General features: G+C 44.0%; 1 protein-coding gene across 1 annotated transcript in view; it reads left to right on the top strand.

Moving 5' to 3' along the window:
- The window catches only part of LOC137543990 (serine/threonine-protein kinase Nek3-like), a 46,191-nt gene that overhangs the window by 6,740 nt on the left and 21,205 nt on the right, over positions 1-18,246 (top strand). The window contains exons 3-7 of the mRNA XM_068265047.1: positions 4,750-4,843; positions 5,088-5,185; positions 9,366-9,449; positions 12,949-13,016; positions 18,131-18,217. Coding sequence (XP_068121148.1) covers positions 4,750-4,843; positions 5,088-5,185; positions 9,366-9,449; positions 12,949-13,016; positions 18,131-18,217 — 431 coding nt within the window. The remainder of the gene's footprint in view (positions 1-4,749; positions 4,844-5,087; positions 5,186-9,365; positions 9,450-12,948; positions 13,017-18,130; positions 18,218-18,246) is intronic.

The following is an 18,246-nucleotide window of genomic DNA, read 5'->3' as shown; positions in this document are numbered from 1 at the left end:
TGGCGGTATACTTTTGAATTTCCACTGATGTCCTTGGGTTATCGTCTGTGTCACTCATTGGTCATCGATCTCCTCCGTCCAGACATTTCCGAAGGCCTGAAGTCTGCCACCTACCGGCGATGCCTGGACGGGCGGAACATCAAAACGACTTCTGGGAGGCTGTGGACTGTCTGGCATTCTTTTGTCGATTTCATTTCAAGAGTGTAGACTGGGAACTCTGCCAATTCTTCTTAAAATCACGAGTAGGTCTATAAGATGTATTGGTTCTGTATCTGGATTGGTAAGTGTTTCTCTGAAACTTAGGTCTTCTATTCTTGCGGTCTTGTGGGATCAACCCCGATTTACCACCAGTTACTTTCTTAATGGCCGCGTCCATTTCTTCGCCGAATAAATTCTTCCCGTCATACGGGATCTTACACCAGTCTTGTTTTGAATTGGAATCCGCGGACCAACTTTTCAGCCATAATGCTCTTTTGGCCATAACAGCATGGAGCATGGACCTCGTAGAGTATTTCAACACATCCACTGCCGCCTCTCCTACGAAATCTGCTGTTAACTTAACCATACTCTTAAGGCTTCCACTACGGATGTTAAAGCTATCGCCGGTTTACATGCACTTCCTGAAGACATATAAGATCTTTTAAATTCTGCATCAATTTTCCTCTACATGGGATCCTTAAAAGAAACGGCATCATCTCTAGGCAGCGTTACGTGTTTCGCTAGTCCGACTACAGAAGCGTCCACTTTTCGAGGTTCGTCTAGTGTTTTTAACTTGGATTCTTCCATGGGATAGAGTTTATTGAATCTATTAGACAAAACTGTCTTTTTTTCTGTTCTTTTCCATTCTTCTAGCATTATTTCGTGAATCACCTCCATTAGGGAAAAAGTGTGCATAGTATTCCTTCTGACTACTTGTAGACGGTTCCTGTTCATCTTGCCATTCTATAGCCTCTCTAATGGCCGTTATATATATATATATATATATATATATATATATATATATATATATATATATATATCGTTGCACTAGATTAAAGTTGAATCCTATTTCGGCTGATTCTGTCTCCGTATCCGAGTGTGATGGCCCTGGCTGTGTCGTTACTGACTCTGACTGAGGTGGCTGGATGGGAGGCAATGAGGCAATATAAGTGTTCATCGATTCTTTTACTGCTTCTTTGATAATAGCAGCTATGTCTTTTGGTGGTTCCTGTTCTCTCGCCATTGTTTGGAAGCAGGACTGACAAACTAATTTCCCAGGTAAAGCGTAATCGCCACACGCCCAGCAGTTTTTCCTGGATGAGCGATGTTTGCTGGGAGATTTACTATAGTAATGTCTCCTGGATGATGAGCGTCTTCTGGAGCGTGATCTACTCCGTGATCTAGAATGAGCCTTTTTTGCGTTGGCGAGATCGTGATCTTGACTGTCGTCGATCAGATCTGTTTGATCTGTGCTCTGTCTCTTTAATAGGGCTATTGAGACATAAGAGCAGGTGTCAGTTCAGCACTCTCCTGTAAAAAATATACTTACAACTCAACTCCCCCCCCTTCCTACCTAATAGCTCTAGACTGGTCACTTGGCTGTGGCTGCTCTTGCTCCATACCTACAGCGTCTGCTGTAAGAGTAAGTAAAAAATTCCTTAAGTATTTGTATACATAACCGCAAACAATAACAGCAAAAGAAGACCATGTATAGTCTAACCGGGTACAATGTAGGGAAAATCCTGTCCCTGCAGCAGCAGCTCCGCAGCGTAATCTGGCAAGGTGTCCTCCATAATGAAGCCCACAGTAGGCAGCGCTGGAGAGTTTAAATAGCCCTCCCCTCCTCTCTCCACCAATCCCGAGCGACGAGTAATTTGCTGTGCTCATGTGATCCTGGACGTGGGAGGAGGGTGGAGGCGTTGCACAGCAACAAGCTACGTGCCCAGCTGACGTCGCCGCTAGGCGGAACCGGAAGTAGGCGGAAGTAACGGTGGTGACCCGCAGATGGAGCGCACACCCCTCCGCCCACCGCATAACGCGGAAGTAGAGCAGCCATATGGCGTGAAGCCGTCCAGACATACGTGTGGGAGACACAAGAAGGGTTTGCCTTACAATCTCCTGAACCGCGGCCAGAAGCGGCTTCTTCCCCGAGCGGTGAGTTATTTAAACTCTGTGCTGGGGACTTCATGCAGGCGAGGCCAGACCTGATGGAGGGTAAAAGGGAGGGAGCTGATCTGTGTCAAAAACTTTCTGTTCAGCAGGATGATCCTAAGAGTTAAGGTGATACAAGGACAAAAAGATTACAGGGGGGGGGGGGGGGGGGGGGGAGATCAGCAGGACGGCAGGCAACTAGCACTGTTTCAAATGAAATAAATATGGCAGCCCTCGCTACATTTTTCATTTAATGGCTAATTATTAGATTGATCCACGTTTTTACGCGTTGAAGGGCTTATGCGTATCTTTGGCTTACGCAACCTGATTGGTTATTGTGGTGTGCTGTCCAAGTTTACATCACTTCCTGTTTACAGCAGGTCTGTTTTTCAGCTGTATTTTTTCAGGATGTTCCTGATTGGAGGAAACTGGTAGCTATCAGTTCCCCATCATGTCCTCTTGACCTCTTTGCCGGTCGTGCTTCTGATTTGCCGACCTAACGTCACAGCCCCTATTCTGATTGGCTCATTATTTTTGAGCCTACTACATAAAGGTGGATGTTTCATTACTGTGTCAGAGGCATTGCAGGCTTGAGAAAGGGAGGACGTCCTCCCGAAACGTTGCTGTTTAATGCATTAGCCTCTTGTTATGCTGTATCCTGCCTTTGCTTGATGATGCCTTAAAGAGACTCCGTAACAAAAATTGCATCCTGTTTTTTATCATCCTACAAGTTCCAAAAGCTATTCTAATGTGTTCTGGCTTACTGCAGCACTTTCTGCTATCACAGTCTCTGTAATAAATCAATGTATCTTTCCCCTGTCAGACTTGTCGGCCTGTGTCTGGAAGGCTGCCAAGTTCTTCAGTGTTGTGGTTCTGCTATGAACTCCCCCTTCCAGGCCCCTCTATGCACACTGCCTGTGTATTATTTAGATTAGGGCAGCTTCTCTCATCTTTTACAAGCTGGATAAATCGTCCTCTGAGCTGGCTGGGCTTTCACATACTGAGGAATTAGACAAGGGTAAAGCTGTTTGCAGGAAGAAAAGAGCAGCCTGCAACTTCAGTGCATGAGAGATGCAGGGGGAAAGAAACACACAATGATCTCTTGAGATTCAAAAGGAAGGGTGTATACAGCCTGCTTGTGTATGGATGTATTTTCTATGTGTGGACATACTGTACATCAACCTACTTCCTGTTTTGGTGGCCATTTTGTTTGTTTATAAACAAACTTTTTAAAACTGTTTTTAACCACTTTTAATGCGGCGAGGAGCGGCGAAATTGTGACAGAGGGTAATAGGAGATGTCCCCTAACGCACTGGTATGTTTACTTTTGTGCGATTTTAACAATACAGATTCTCTTTAATAAAGAGCTTATAAATACATTACAAAGACGGTGCTGGGTCATCTTCTGGTTTCCATCCTAAACACTGGCATGGATCTGGCCCTCCAGGACTGGAGTTCGACACCTGTGGTTTAACCACTTATCCGGGCCTGTAGTGGTAGTAGGGTATTTAGAAGGTAGGAACCAGGGAGCATATAAGTTATTTCCTTGAGGCTGATCCATAACTTGCCACAATGGCTTTCAGCACTGATGGGATGGGGATGTACTTCATGTGCATGTGTGTGTGCTGGAAATCCTCCTTCCCCCACCTTGCAGAGCGCTCCTATCCGGTGTCAAGAGCTAAGGGGCTCATCTTCAAGATCCTGCCTTGTAGAAACGATAGGATTATTGATAGTAGCTTATGATGCTTTCTGATTGATTAGATAGCAAAGAGGGCACCCTCTGATCATTTACTTATTCAGTCCAAGAATTTAAAGAGAACCCGAGGTAGGTTTAAAGAATATTATCTGCATACAGAGGCTGGATCTGCCTATACAGCCCAGCCTCTGTTGCTATCCCAAACCCCCCTAAGGTCCCCCTGCACTCTGCAATCCCTCATAAATCACAGCCATGCTGCTGACAAACAGCTTGTCAGAGCTGGTTGTGTTTATCTCTGTGTCAGTCTGCTGCTCTCCCCGCCTCCTGCAGATCTCCAATCCCCGCCTGCATCCCTTCCCTCCCTGCTGATTGGAGGGAAGGGACGGGGGCAGGGACCGGAGCTATGCAGGAGGCGGGGGAGCAGCCGAGACTGACACTACAGATGTAAACACAGCCTCACAGCGTGGCTGTGATTTATGAGGGATTGCAGAGTGCAGGGGGACCTTAGTGGGGTTTGGGATAGCAACAGAGGCTGGGCTGTATAGGCAGATCCAGCCTCTGTATGCAGATAACATTCTTAAACACACCTCGGGTTCTCTTTAAAGTTAAAAAAAACAAACTAACTGAATAAAGCTTAGTGAGACAAGTTAAACCTGACACTAGGGGAGTGAAGATGGAGGGGACCAGTGTTTGAAGAAAGTAGAAGAGTCCTCCACCCATCCTTCACCCCCACCAGTACTTTTTCTAGTGGATGTATAGATCAGCTTTCATTGCTAGTGGTTTAAAAGTCAGTGTTCAGCAAGCACACATGGGAAAAGTGTTGATATCAGATGCTTTCATACAGTTGGCGTATAGTGCTTGATTTCATGTTTATGTTCTAGAGCTTAGCACAGACATTGTAATTATATAATGGATGTTTTTAGACTTCAAGTGCAAGTCGGAATTCCAGACAAGAAGCAGTCCTTCTAGCTAAGATGAAGCACCCCAACATTGTGAAATTCAGAGAGTCGTTTGAAGGTATGTCATTGCAAAATATGTAAATAAAAAAAATCCGCCAGTCTTATTAGTCCTTATCCACTGGCTGTGTTTTGATCCTAAAATCGGACAAAAATTGCATAGCAAGCGCAATACTATGCAACTTTTTTTTTCTTGCTTTATTGTGGCTCACAAATGGTCATCACAGCCCTGATTTCAGCGCAGCATAGTAAATCCATTGAATGTATTGTATGTAGTGTATAATTCTCTCTGTGTCTGTTGACAGAGGAAGGCCATCTGTACATAGTAATGGAGTATTGTGAAGCAGGTGATCTGATGGAGACCATTAAACACCAAAGGGGAAAGCTGTTTTCTGAGCAGACTGTGAGTGTTTCTATGTTGTCATAACAGCACACTGTATAATTAGCCAGCCTTCTAGACTAACTGTACATGGCAAGAGTGGAGCATTTGATAACCTTTGACCACCACTCTGCCATAGAGTATATGAACAGTTCAAGCATTTTATGAAGGTGTTGGGATAAGCATTTTTATTTACCGAGTAAGACTGAAGTGAGAAGCTGATTGGTCAGCACACCAATTCCAATTAAAGCGGACCTCCGGTGTAAAAATAAAACCCACACTATCAACATAGGCAGCAGACGTTATAACAGATTAGCAAGGAAAAAATGTTTAAAAAAAAATAATGACCACTTGTCCTATAAAATCTAGTTTTTGTTGGTTAGCCACGCCATTTTTGTGAAAAACTACCACAGCAGTTTTCTGCCTTTTCAAAGACTGCTAAGAGATTATTCCAACTGTGGATGGGAGGAGCTTCATAGTGTGGCCAGGTGGGTCCTCTGCTTCTACCTGTGCTACTGAGCCATTGAGCCAACCTATCTCAGAAAGGATAGATATTCAGATATTTAACTCTTTCGGGCAGAAAAAGAAAAAAAGGAACACAACATAGTTATTTGTGTGCTAGGCACTGTACATACACATGTCTATCTCATCATGTCACATGTCAATTCAGGTAATAATAATAATAATAATCTGAACATTTGTATAGCGCTTTTCTCCTGTCGGACTCAAAGCGCTAGAGAGCTGCAGCCACTGGGACACGCTCAAGAGACCACCCTGCAGTGTTAGGGAGTCTTGCCTTGAACTCCTTACTGAATAGGTACTGACCCTAGCCAGGATTCGAACCCTGGTCTCCCATGTCAAAGGCAGTGCCCTTAACCAGTACACTATCCAGGTATCCTTTAAGATTCAAGATGAGGCCTTATGAGTTGGACTTTTATCAGCGCATCCCACAGATGCTTGATTGAACTGAGATTTAGGACCTGATGAAATTACATCTATCAGAAGCATTAATGGCAAGTGGTAGCTGCAAAAGCTGATAATCCTGCAGCAGTACTTTGATAGTCGCATGCAGATCTATTGCCATATGGCTAAATGATGCAAAGCTCACTTTCCACTAATGTCAACAATTTTAAAGGCCTGGCCAGTGGCATAGCAATAGGGGTGCAGAGATTGCGACCACGCCGGGCCCCTGGACCAGAGAGGCCCACTAGGGCCTTCCTTCATCCATCCTATTAGCTTTTCATTTATGCTTTGCTAGTAATGAACACCTCTGTATGTGCATTGCATAGTGGTAATCTTTAAACTGTTTCCTTACTCTAAACACAGCTCTCTGACACTGCAGCAGTCCTTGATAGATTTTGGGCCTCCTTATTAATAAAGCATTAGGATCCGCGCAGGGGCCCTGAGCTCCTTCACTAAGACACTGGGCCTGGCTGTCTTATTTCTGATTCAGTGTGCAAAGCCAGATGTGGAATCCTTTGTTCAAAGTAAATCTCCCCTAGTGATAAGACTTGCTGATCTCAATATAGTGCCTTTATTCTTTGTTGCACCAAAGTACATTTAACTTTTTTTTTTTTGCTGAACATGTCTGTTTTATTGAAGTATAAGGACATATAATTATTATTGATTTATAAAGCGCCAACATATTCCGTGGCGCTGTACAAAGTAAGAAACAAACACTGGGTACATAATAATACTGACAATGGTGTACACCAATATATAAGATACATAATTAGTGACAAAATCCAAAAAATGATACAAAATACAGAATAGGTAATGACAGTGATAAAAGTACCATGATAAATAAAATGTATAATGATTTCCAAGACACAAAAGGGGGAGAGAGCCCTGCCCTTGCGAGCTTACAATCTAAAAGGAATGGGGGGGGGAACGAGGAGGGGTAGTATACAACAAATATATAGAGGCAGTGTGTTTTAGGATACCTAGTAGGAGTGCAATTTGGTCTTAGGACAAAGGGAAGTGGCCTAAGGTAGCGCATATGCTTGTCGGAACAAATTAGTTTTTAGAGAGCGTTTAAAAGTAACAAAGGTTGGTGAGTGATGGATGTGTTGTGGGAGGGGATTCCAGAGAAGGAGTGAAGTGCGTGTAAAATCTTGTAAATGTAAATGTGAATGTGAGGAGGTAATTCTAGAGGAGGACAACAGAAGATGATGTGCAGATCTGAGATTGCGATTGGGTTAACCACTTGAGGACTCCACCTTTACCCCCCCTTAAGGACCAGCGTGGTTTTTTTATGATCTGTGCTGGGTGGGCTCTGCAGCCCCCAGCACAGATCAGGTTGCAGGCAGAGCGATCAGATCGCCCCCCTTTTTCCCCCCCTATGGGGATAATGTGCAGGAGGGGTCTGATCGCTCCTGCCTGGGTGTTGCAGGGGGGGGCACCTCGAAGCCCCCCTCCGCGGCGAAATTCCCCCCCCCCTCCCTCTCCTTCCTCTCACCCCTGGTGATCGGGGCTGCACAGGACGCTATCCGTCCTGTGCAGCCTGTGACAGGCTGTCCTCTGTCACATGGCGGCGATCCCTGGTCGCTGATTGGCCGGGGATCGCCGATCTGCCTTACGGTGCTGCTGTAGCAGCAGCGCCATTCAATGTAAACAAAGGAGACAAACGTCTCCTGCGTTTACATTTAGTCTGATGTGCGTCGCTGGTATGAGTGTGCGGTCGGCAAGTGGTTAATAATCACAGGTTATCAAAAAAGTAAAAAATAACTGCAGAAATTACGTTTACAGCAGCAGTATGACTGACAGTTACAGAATCTGGGAAAATATGCTATATGAAGCATTATCAGAGTAAATAAAGAACCCCAGTAGTATTTACCAGAAAGGTGAGAAATATAACTTTTTTATTTTTAAATCACTTTTATTTATTTTCAAAATCGCTTTTATTATATAAAACAAAAACCTGTAAGCCTGCCCCCAAGCCTTTTTAGTTCTGTTGTCCCACTAAAGCCCCAAACACATCCTAGATTTAAGCTGGCCGATAATGACCTCCTCAGCTGATAATCCAACTTCTTGTGTAAGGTGGCCCCCAACTGCCGCCCGGCAAGCGACCCGCCAGGTGGATCAACTTGCTCAAGCAACGGGCGATTCCTTGGTTGGCACCGCACTCTCCGCTCAATGTGCGATATTATAGTGCCGCCACTCCATCAGCCCTCCGTTGTCATGATCACCATGTTTTACTTTTGATCTCAGCATCTGCAACAAGTATGAGCTCTTTGTTTACTCTGTACAGCGCTACGGAAGATGTCAGTGGTTTATAAATACTAAATAATAATACTCTGCTCTATTCAGAGGCGCCTCTGCTCATTTTGTCACTCCAGGTGAGAAAACCTGTGGTGCCCCCCCCCCCCTATGAAAATAATCGTGATGCGGCAATATTTCATCATAAAATAATCGTAATGCAGCGATCTTTCACCAGAAAATATTTGTAACACAGCAATGTTTCACCATAAAATAGTCATAATTCAGCAACCTTTCACCTTAAAATAATCATAAAGCAGTAGTGTTTAACCAGAAAATAATTGTAATGTGGCAATGTTTCACTAGAAAATAATTGTAATGTGGCAATGTTTCACTAGAAAATAATTGTAATGTGGGCAGCGTTTCACCAGAAAATAATCATAATGCGGCAACATTTTACAAGAAAATAATCGTAATGTGGGCAGGGTTTCACCAGAAACTAATCATAATGTGGGTAGTGTTTCACCAGAAAATAATCATAATGTGGGTAGTGTTTCACCAGAAAATAATCATAATGCGGGCAGTGTTTCACCAGAAAATGTTCGCCTGTTTAAAAAAAAAAAAAAAGCATTACTCACCTGCAGAAGGCTCCTCTCCCTGGGCGCAGTTTCCCCCACGATCTGCCGGCAGCAAGCCGCTGCGAAAGTCCCGCGCTGATACTCCAGTGCAGGGCTTCAAACGCCATCTTCCTGTAGCCCTGCTCTGCCTGCTGGAAGACTGCAAGCTGGAGCGGTGAGTTGTGGGCTGTGGGAATTAACTGGCTCGGTGTTTATTAGACGCAGCGGCCAGTTCACCACGGGGGTTCCACAATCTGGCGGGGGAAAGTGGGCACAGTGCCCCCCCACGACTGCTTAGTTGGCCTGGTGGATCAGGCGCCACTGGCTCTATTAGGCATTTTGAGCTTATCCTCCAACAGTACAACAAATTTTCCTTATGCCTCTCCTAGGTTCTGCACTGGTTTGCACAGATGTGTTTGGCTGTACAGCACATTCATCAGAAGCGGATCTTGCACAGAGATATCAAGTCTAAGGTGAGCTGTGTCCAGTGTACATACACTGCATGATTATGGTATTGATTGTATTTTGTATCTATTTATGGGTCATACAGTGGGTGCTCTGTTCAAATCTACTAGTCCAAAACGAAAAGTAATGTGTAGCTCAATTTACTTTGGGGAAAAAAAATAATTCTATCTATCTATCTATCTATCTATCTATCTATCTATCTATCTATCTATCTATCTATCTATCTATCTATCTATCTATCTATCTATCTATCTATCTATCTATCTATCTATATATATATATATATATATATATATATATATATAGTTTTTTTTTAAAGTGGCCCTGTAGACTAGAATAAGGCATAAGAAAGATGCCATCTTTAATGTGTTTTTTTTTTTGTTTTGTTTTTTTTCCCTTAAAGGACTTACGAGGCCAAGTACAGTAAAAAAAAAAAAAAAAAAAGTTAACTACCTGGATCAGCTTGTAAGGCACGGAGGACGCCGTTCCGCCTGGCCCCCACCGCCAAACAGCCCCCCGAACGGTCCCCGACCGCGCGGCCCGGGTCGGGCTCCCCAGCCTGTACCAAGATGGCCGCCGGAGCTGGCCGCGGCTGCGCAGTCCGCATAGCCACGAGTGCGGCTGCGCAGCTCTAAGGCCAACCCCCCGATCCACGCTACTGTTACGTGATCGGGGGGGTTGGCCTTAGAGCTGCGCAGCCGCACTCGAGGCTATGCGGACTGCGCAGCCGCGGCCAGCTCCGGCGGCCATCTTGGTACAGGCTAGGGAGCCCGACCCGGGCCGCGCGGTCGGGGACCGTTCGGGGGGCTGTTCAGCGGCGGGGACCAGGCGGGAGGGCGCGGACGGCGTCCTCTGTGCCTTACAAGCTGATCCAGGTAGTTAACTTTTTTTATTTTTTTTTACTGTACTTGGCCTCGTAAGTCCTTTAAACATCATGTGTGCCTGGTGGTTGTGCTGTTCCTCTGCCTTAAATCCTTCTGAGCCATGTTCACTGACCCAGAACTGACTATCCTGACTGCAGACTTGTTCCAGTTCTTTGTCTTAAACTGTTGAAGCTTTAAGATCCGCATGACAGCCAGACACCTGGTATTTTTTAGTATAAGAAAATAAAGTGGGCAGCCATCATAGTATTTTCACTACAGAGCAATATTAATTGGTTCCCCCTCCAAAACTGGCTTTAGTCTACAATAGACTATGACTGAGGTAGAGGTTAGATTTTGTGCCCCTCTGAGGTATAGTTAGTTTTATGACTACGGACTCTGTACAGGGCTGAAATGTCAGAGCTATATAAATGCACAAAAATAATAACCTATATGATAATGATTTACGTGTTAAAAACACATACTTAAATGAGCTGGATACAAAATATAACGTTTTCTTCTCTCAGGGTAAGGTTTGAAACTGTAATACGATTTGCAGCTGCAGGGCCCTTTTCCACTTGCAATCGCTAACGTTAGCACTAAACGCTAGCGATTGCGATCCATCAGAATCCTTTTTTTTCCCGGCGATAGCGTTTGCGATTTAGCTATGCACTGCAGGGCATAGCAAAATCGTGGCAATAATCACACCGCCACGCAATCGCATTTGTGTAAAAATTCAAATCGCCATAGTGGAAATAACCTTCCGCGATTGCTATGTTATTTAGCAAACCCTAGCGATTTTAAAATCGCTAGTTATTTGTGCTTTTGCAATTCAGCAAACGCAATTACGCTAGTGGAAAAGGGCCCTTACTGACATGCAACAACAAAACATTTGTAAAGCGCTTTTCTCCCGCAGGGCCCAAAGCACATAAGCTTGTCTTAGATCAGTACATAGTGATACATACAGGGAAAAAAGTTATGTGATCATAAATGCCAGACTAAAGAGGTGTATTTTCTGTTTTCATTTAAATGTGTCCAGGCCAGGGTTGGAGCTGTCTTGATTTAGGCCCAGTGCACACCAAAAACCTCTAGCAGATCTGCAAAACGCTAGAGGTTTTTGAAGCAGGTTTCAGAGTGATTCTAGGCATGTTTAGAGACGTTTTCTAAACATGCCTAGCGTTTTTTTGGAGCGTTTTTGTGTAGCAGATTACAAATATTGTTACAGTAAAAGCTGTTACTGAACATCTTCTGGAAAACCGCTCTGATCTAGCGTTTTTCAGAGCGTTTTGAGCTTTTCCTAGACTTCAAATTGAGGCAGAAACGCCTCAGAAACCTAAAAAATGCTGCAGCCCCTGAGTTTGCGTTTGTGGAAAAAACAAACCGCTCTGGCGTGCACCATTCCAATTCACTTTCATTAGCCAAGCGGTTTTCCCCCTGCAAGCGTTTTAAAAAACGCTCCAGAACTGCTCTGGTGTGCACCAGTCCTAAGTATGGCAAGGCATTCGAAAAGGTAGGGGAAGTGTGACAGCTCATGGTTCCAACTGTTTTTAGTTGAACTCTGGTAGTGGTCAAGTTATTGGATCCTTTTAATCAGATGTTTTGGGAGGTGTGACGCAGTTGTAACAAATCCTTTAGGTATCAGGGGACTAGATTGTGTAAGGATTTGAATGTTAGCATGCCAATTTTGAAAAGGATTCTCCATTTTATGGGTAGCCAGTGGAGTGAGCAAAGGATTGGTGTTACGTGTCAATATCTTGTGACAGCATTTTGTACTAGGTGCAGGCGGTGGAGGTCTTTATTTGGAAGGCCTGCATAGAGGGCATTGCAATAGTCCAGCCATGATGTTATGAAGGTGGGAACTAGGGTTGGAAGATCCTTTGAAAGCATGAGGTGCTTAATTTTTGCAATATTCCTTGGGTGAAAGAAGGAATGTTTCTGAAATGTGATTTCTGAAGTTTAATTCCCCATCATTCAGTAAACCCAAGCAGCGCAGTGTTGGAGCTAGTAAGGTCTGTGTTCCCTAATCTCAGTGGTGTTGACCTGTGTCTGGATCTGCATTGCTGATAGGCGCTGGCCTCCGATGACAAGAACCTGAGTTTTGTCAGCATTTAGTTTAAGCCAGTTTTTGTTCATCCACTCCTGAAGCTCAGCAAGGTTGTGTTTATTTTTTGTAATGAGGTCTGTAATGTCGGGTTTGAATGACAAATATAGCTGGGTGTCATCAGTATAGCAGTGGTATGTCAGACTGTGTTTTGGGGCGATTTTCTCCATTGGAAGCATGTATATGGTAAGCAACAAAGAGGATAGTATTGAATGCTGGGCCACACCATATTTTAATGGTACAGGGTTGGACTGGAAAGGCACCAAGGCTACCCTTTGTATTCTCATTCACAACAAAGATGTATGAAGATCCGGCACTTCTTCTACCCTTTGTATTCTACCATACTGATAAAACGCTCATTTTAGTAAACCTTTGAAAAACACATTCACATAGTGGTCCCTGTAGCCGTTTTATAACACTCATTATCACGTTGTCCTCAGCATAATACAACTCAAATCTAGCTTCTAGTTATATTATCAGATGCTCATATTTTGCAAGGGATTATTCTGCAGTTCTTGATGTATATTTTATCTTCCTTCAACACAGAATATTTTTCTTACTCAAAGCAGAAGAATAAAGTTGGGAGATTTTGGATCTGCTCGTATTCTCTCTAGGTGGGTGCGATACTATATACTGTACACGACTGCTAAACAAATATATTGCCTTCTCAAAATGTTTGGTTTTGCACAAAGTTTCCTCTTTTAGATTTTATGATGGTAATTTGCATATACTCCAGACTGTTATGAAGAATGATCACATGAATTGCAAAGTTCTTCTTTAACATGAAAATGTATTTAATCCCCCCCCCCCCCCCACTGTATTTCAGCCCTGCCACAAAAGGACCTGCTAAGATCATTTCAGTAATGTTGATGAACATAAGGCTGGAGATCATTCTGTCATGCTGATGGAGTTAGAATAGCAGACTGGATGCTTTAAAAGGAGGGTGATGCTTGAAACCATTGTTCTTCCTCTAATCATGGTTAGCTACAAGGAAACACTTGACGTCATCAATGCGGCGTATAAAAATGGTTTCACAGGTCCTTGCCTGCTACTAAGATTGCACCTAAATCAACCATTTCTCAGATCATCAAAAACTTCAAGGAGAAAGGTTCAGTTGTTGGTAAGAAGACTTCAGGGTGCCCAAAAAAGTCCAGCAAGCACCAGGACTATCTCCTAAAGATGATTTAGCTGTGGGATCAGGGTGCCGCCAGTAGAAAGCTTGCTCAGGAATGGCAGCAGGATGGTTTGAGTACATCTACAAGCACAGTGAGGCAAAGACTTTCGGAGGATGGCCGGGTGTCAAGAAGGGCAGCAAAGAATACATTTTCTCCAAGAAAAACATCAGAGACAAACTGATCTGCAAAAAGAACAGGGGATTGCACTGCTGAGGACTGGGGTAAAGTCATAAAGCCCTTTTCAATAACTTCGGGGCATCTACCGAAATGTGTCCAGAGAAGAAAAGGTGAACATTACCCTCAGTCCTGGTTAATGCCAACAGTAATGCATTGTATGACCATTCATTGGTGAGGCTGCTTGTCATCCTAGGGAGTGGGCTCACTCACAATTTTGCCTAAGAGCACAGCCATGAATAAAGCATGGTACCAGAACATTCTCCGACAGCAACTTATTCCATCTATCCAAGGACAGTTTAGTGAAGAAGTACTGTGGCATAGATGGCATTGTTCTCTGGTGGTTCAACTCCTTCCTGGCTTGCAGAACACAAAGGGTAGCCTTAGGGCCCTTCCTCTCCAACCCTGTACCACTAAAATATGGTGTACCTCAGGGCGCAATATTATGCCCTTTACTTTTCACCATATACATGCTGCCACTTGGAGAAATCATACAAAAACATGGCCTGACATATCATTGCTAGGCTGATGACACCCAGTTATATTTGTCATTCAAACCTGGCGTCACAGACCCTACTCCACAAATAAACACATGCTTAGCTGAGCTTCAGGAGTGGATGATGATAATTAGCTAAAACTTAATGCTGACAAAACTGAGGTTCTTGTTATCGAGGGCCAGGGATCAACAAGCAGCCCCAGTCTCAACCAACACCGCTAAGGATAGGGAGCTCAGACCTGAACAACTCAGACTGTGTGTGCAGCCTGGGAGTACTGATTGATGGGAAATTAAGCTTCAGGAATCCAATCTCAGCTGTTGTGAAACATTCCTTCTTTCATCTAAGGAATATTGTAAGGATTAAACACCTAATTTCTTCAGAGGATCTTCCAACCCTAGTTCATAGTTTTGTCACATTAAGGATAGACTACTGCAACGTCCTCTACACAGGCGTGCATAAGAAAGACTTACGCCGCCTGCAGTTAGTACAGAATGCCGCCGCAAGACTGTTAACGAGCCAACCCCGCCATTGCCACATATCACCAACCCTGAGCTCACTCCACTGGCTACCAATAAAATGGAGAATTCTGTTTAAGATTGGCTTACTGACATTCAAATCCTTGCACAATCTGGGCCCTGGATACCTGAAGGACTTGTTGCAACTGCATCACACCCCCCACAATCTTAGATCAAAAGGACGTAACACCTTGGTCACCCCCAGAGCCCACCTTAAAACCTTTGGAGACAGAGCCTTTTGTCATGCTGCCCCTACACTTTGGAACTCCCTGCCACACCCAATCAGGACAGCTCCATCCCTGGAAGCATTTAAAGAGACACTGAAGCGAAAAAAATTTATATTATGATGATTTGTATGTGTAGTACAGCTAAGAAATAAAACATTAAGATCAGATACATCAGTCTCATTGTTTCCAGTACAGGAAGAGTTGAGAAACTCCAGTTGTTATCTCTATGCAAAAAAGCTATTAAGCTCTCCGACCAAGTTAGTCGTGGAGAGGGCTGTTATCTGACTTTTATTATCTCAACTGTAATTGAACTGTTTACTTTTCCTCTGCCAGAGGAGAGTTCATTACTTCACAGACTGCTCTGAAAGACTCATTTTGAATGCTGAGTGTTGAGTAATCTGCACATATTATAGAATGATGCAATGTTAGAAAAAACACTATATACCTGAAAATAAAAGTATGAGAATATTTTCTTTGCTGCTAATCTTCTAGTAATTATTCATAGTACACAACCAATTCATTATATCATATTTTTTTTAAATCTAAACTGAAAGCCTACCTCTTCAGTCTGGCATTCATGAACATCTGACTATCTCCTCTGTAACACAACCCAGCCTGCAACCCTGTATTAATCTGAGACACAACTATGCGCTTTGAGTCCTATGGGAGAAAAGCGCTTTACAAATGTTATTGTATTGTATAATGCCTTTTCCAGCATGATGAAGCACGGTGCCTTAAGGCCAGAGTGAAAATTAAGCGGCTTGGGGAACTAAACTAAACTGATCCTATTACGAACTTGTGGTCAAACCTCAAGAGTCGGGTGGACTAACAAAAACCCACAAATTCTGACAACCTCCAAGCATTGATTATGAAAAAATTGGATGCCATCAGTCAGACTTTGGCCCAGAAGTTGATGGACAACTTGCCAGGGTGAATTGCAGAGGTCTTGAAAAAGAAGGGCCAACACTGCAAATATTTGCAGAAGCAACAGATAAAAATATATAAACACACTGAAACTGCAAACTTTGTGAAAATCAGTGTTTATGCCATTCTGAAAACTTTTTGCCATGGCTGTAGGTTGTCTAACCACACAATACCCAGTTGTCTGTAGTCTGTAGTACAATGTTCTTATGAGCAACATAATGAAATAATGTGTTAGTGTAAAGGGAAGGTCCAGGGTAAAAAATAAAAATCAATTTGCCTCAGGCTTCCTCCAGCCCCTGGCAGCCATCCTGTGCCCTGGCCGCAGCTTAGGTGGCTCCCGGTCTCCTACGGTAAAGATACAGACCTCACCAGGTCAGTACCTACTTGCGCTTTAGCGTGCGTCTCATGGAGTCGCACTGACGTCATCCGGATCGTAGTTTGCATGCGCAGAACTACTGCGCTTGCGCAGTACAGTCCGGATGACGTCAGCACAACTACGTGAGATGTACGATGGAGCACAACTAGGCCTCTGATACCGGAGAGGAGTCCGGGCCACCAGCGGGGAGTGCAGATTGCCTGGCTGTCCTGCTAAGCCTTTGTCTCCAATACTCTTAGCCATAGACCCTGAACAAGCATGCAGATCAGAAATCTGACTAGATTAGCTGCATGTTTGTTTAAAGAGAGTCTGAAGCATTTTAAAATAACTGTTTTTATGCAGCAGGCCGCTTCAGCATTATAATCCAAACTGATTTGTCGCATCCCCACGGCAGAATGATGTCTTTATACCCCCCCAAATCCCGTGGCAAAATTCCATGACTTTCCAGGTCATGGATATTGCTGCCTGGGGGAGGCAGAGCTTAGCGCTGTAGCTCTGCCTCCAGTCCAATCAATATCAGCTGATCTCCGCCTCTCCCAGACCCTCTGTCTTCTTTCACTGAGAGGGGTGGGGAGAGGCTGAGATCAGCGGAGATTGACTGAAGCAGAGGCAGAGCTACTGCACAAAGCTCTGCCTTTACCCAGAAGGAGCCCCGAATTTCACCCCGGGGATTTCGGGGGAATTAAGACCTCGTTCTGCTGCGGGAATGCCTTGAATCCATTTGGATTATAATGCTGAAGCAGCCTGCTCCATAAAACGCTTCAGACTCTCTTTAAGGTGTGTGATTCAGACACTATTGCAGCCAAATATATCAGCAGAACTGCCAGGCAACTGGTATTATATAAAAGGAAATAAATATGTCAGGCACCAAATCGCTCTGAATGCAGATGTCCTTTAACGCAAATGCAGGAAAACGGCAACATGCGCTGCACGCGCTGCATTTGTGTTTTGGTTAAAATCGCATCACATTGCAGCAGGAATGGGGCTTTGCGGTTACACTGATAATCACTGTGCCCCTGTGATGTACAAAGCACAGGAAAATCTTGCATGGATCTGATCTTAGGATCAGAAAGCCGCCAGGGAAAAAGGGCTCCAATTTGGAAAGAGCAGTTCAGGGGGATACAAGCACACAGAGCTGAAATTCATCATCTAATATGCACCTTTTTGTCTATGTGGAGGCGAGACTTCTTCAGGGGTAAAGGTGTCTGCAAATAAATTATGCAGATACATTGGCAGATGTATGGCCAGTGGCATAGCTAAGGAGCTATGGGCCCTGGTGCAGGTTTTACATTGGGCCCCCAAGCACTCTATAGTCTATACATCACAATTGATGCAGCGTACCAAAACCTAGCAAGAACATCCACAGTGTCAGAGGTGCAAGAAGGGATTGGGGAACAGTTTAATGATTACTACTATTTAAAGCATCTGTAGAAGTGATTATTACCAGCGCAACAAAATACTGCCCACCTGGCCCCCAGTGGGGTTGCAACCTCTGCACTCCCTATTACTACACCACTGTAGTAATCATAATAATAATCTGAACATTTGTATAGCGCTTTTCTCCTGTCAGACTCGAGCTGCAGCCACCAAGGGTGTGCTTAAGAGGCCACCCTGCAGTGTTAGGGAGTCTTGCCTTAAGCTCTTTACTGAATAGGTACTGACCCTAGCAAGGATTCGAACCCTGGTCTCCCATGTCAAAGGTGGTGCCCTTAACCAGTACACTCTCCAGCCACTGTATTTGGTATATCTTGGTCATTTATATAAAGAAACTGTGATCCATCTGTTTGTTTGGTTTTTTTTCCCTTTGTAAACAGAAATATAATTAATATTTTTTTCCTAGCCCGATGGCTTATGCATGCACATATGTCGGGACCCCTTACTATGTACCTCCTGAGATCTGGGAAAATTTACCCTATAATAACAAGAGGTAAGTGATACTGACGGTACTATTCATAG

Source organism: Hyperolius riggenbachi, chromosome 2 (assembly GCF_040937935.1).
Source record: "Hyperolius riggenbachi isolate aHypRig1 chromosome 2, aHypRig1.pri, whole genome shotgun sequence".
Taxonomy (NCBI): domain Eukaryota; kingdom Metazoa; phylum Chordata; class Amphibia; order Anura; family Hyperoliidae; genus Hyperolius; species Hyperolius riggenbachi.
Note: the sequence above shows the minus strand (reverse complement) of the source record. Positions and strands in the feature narration are given on the sequence as shown.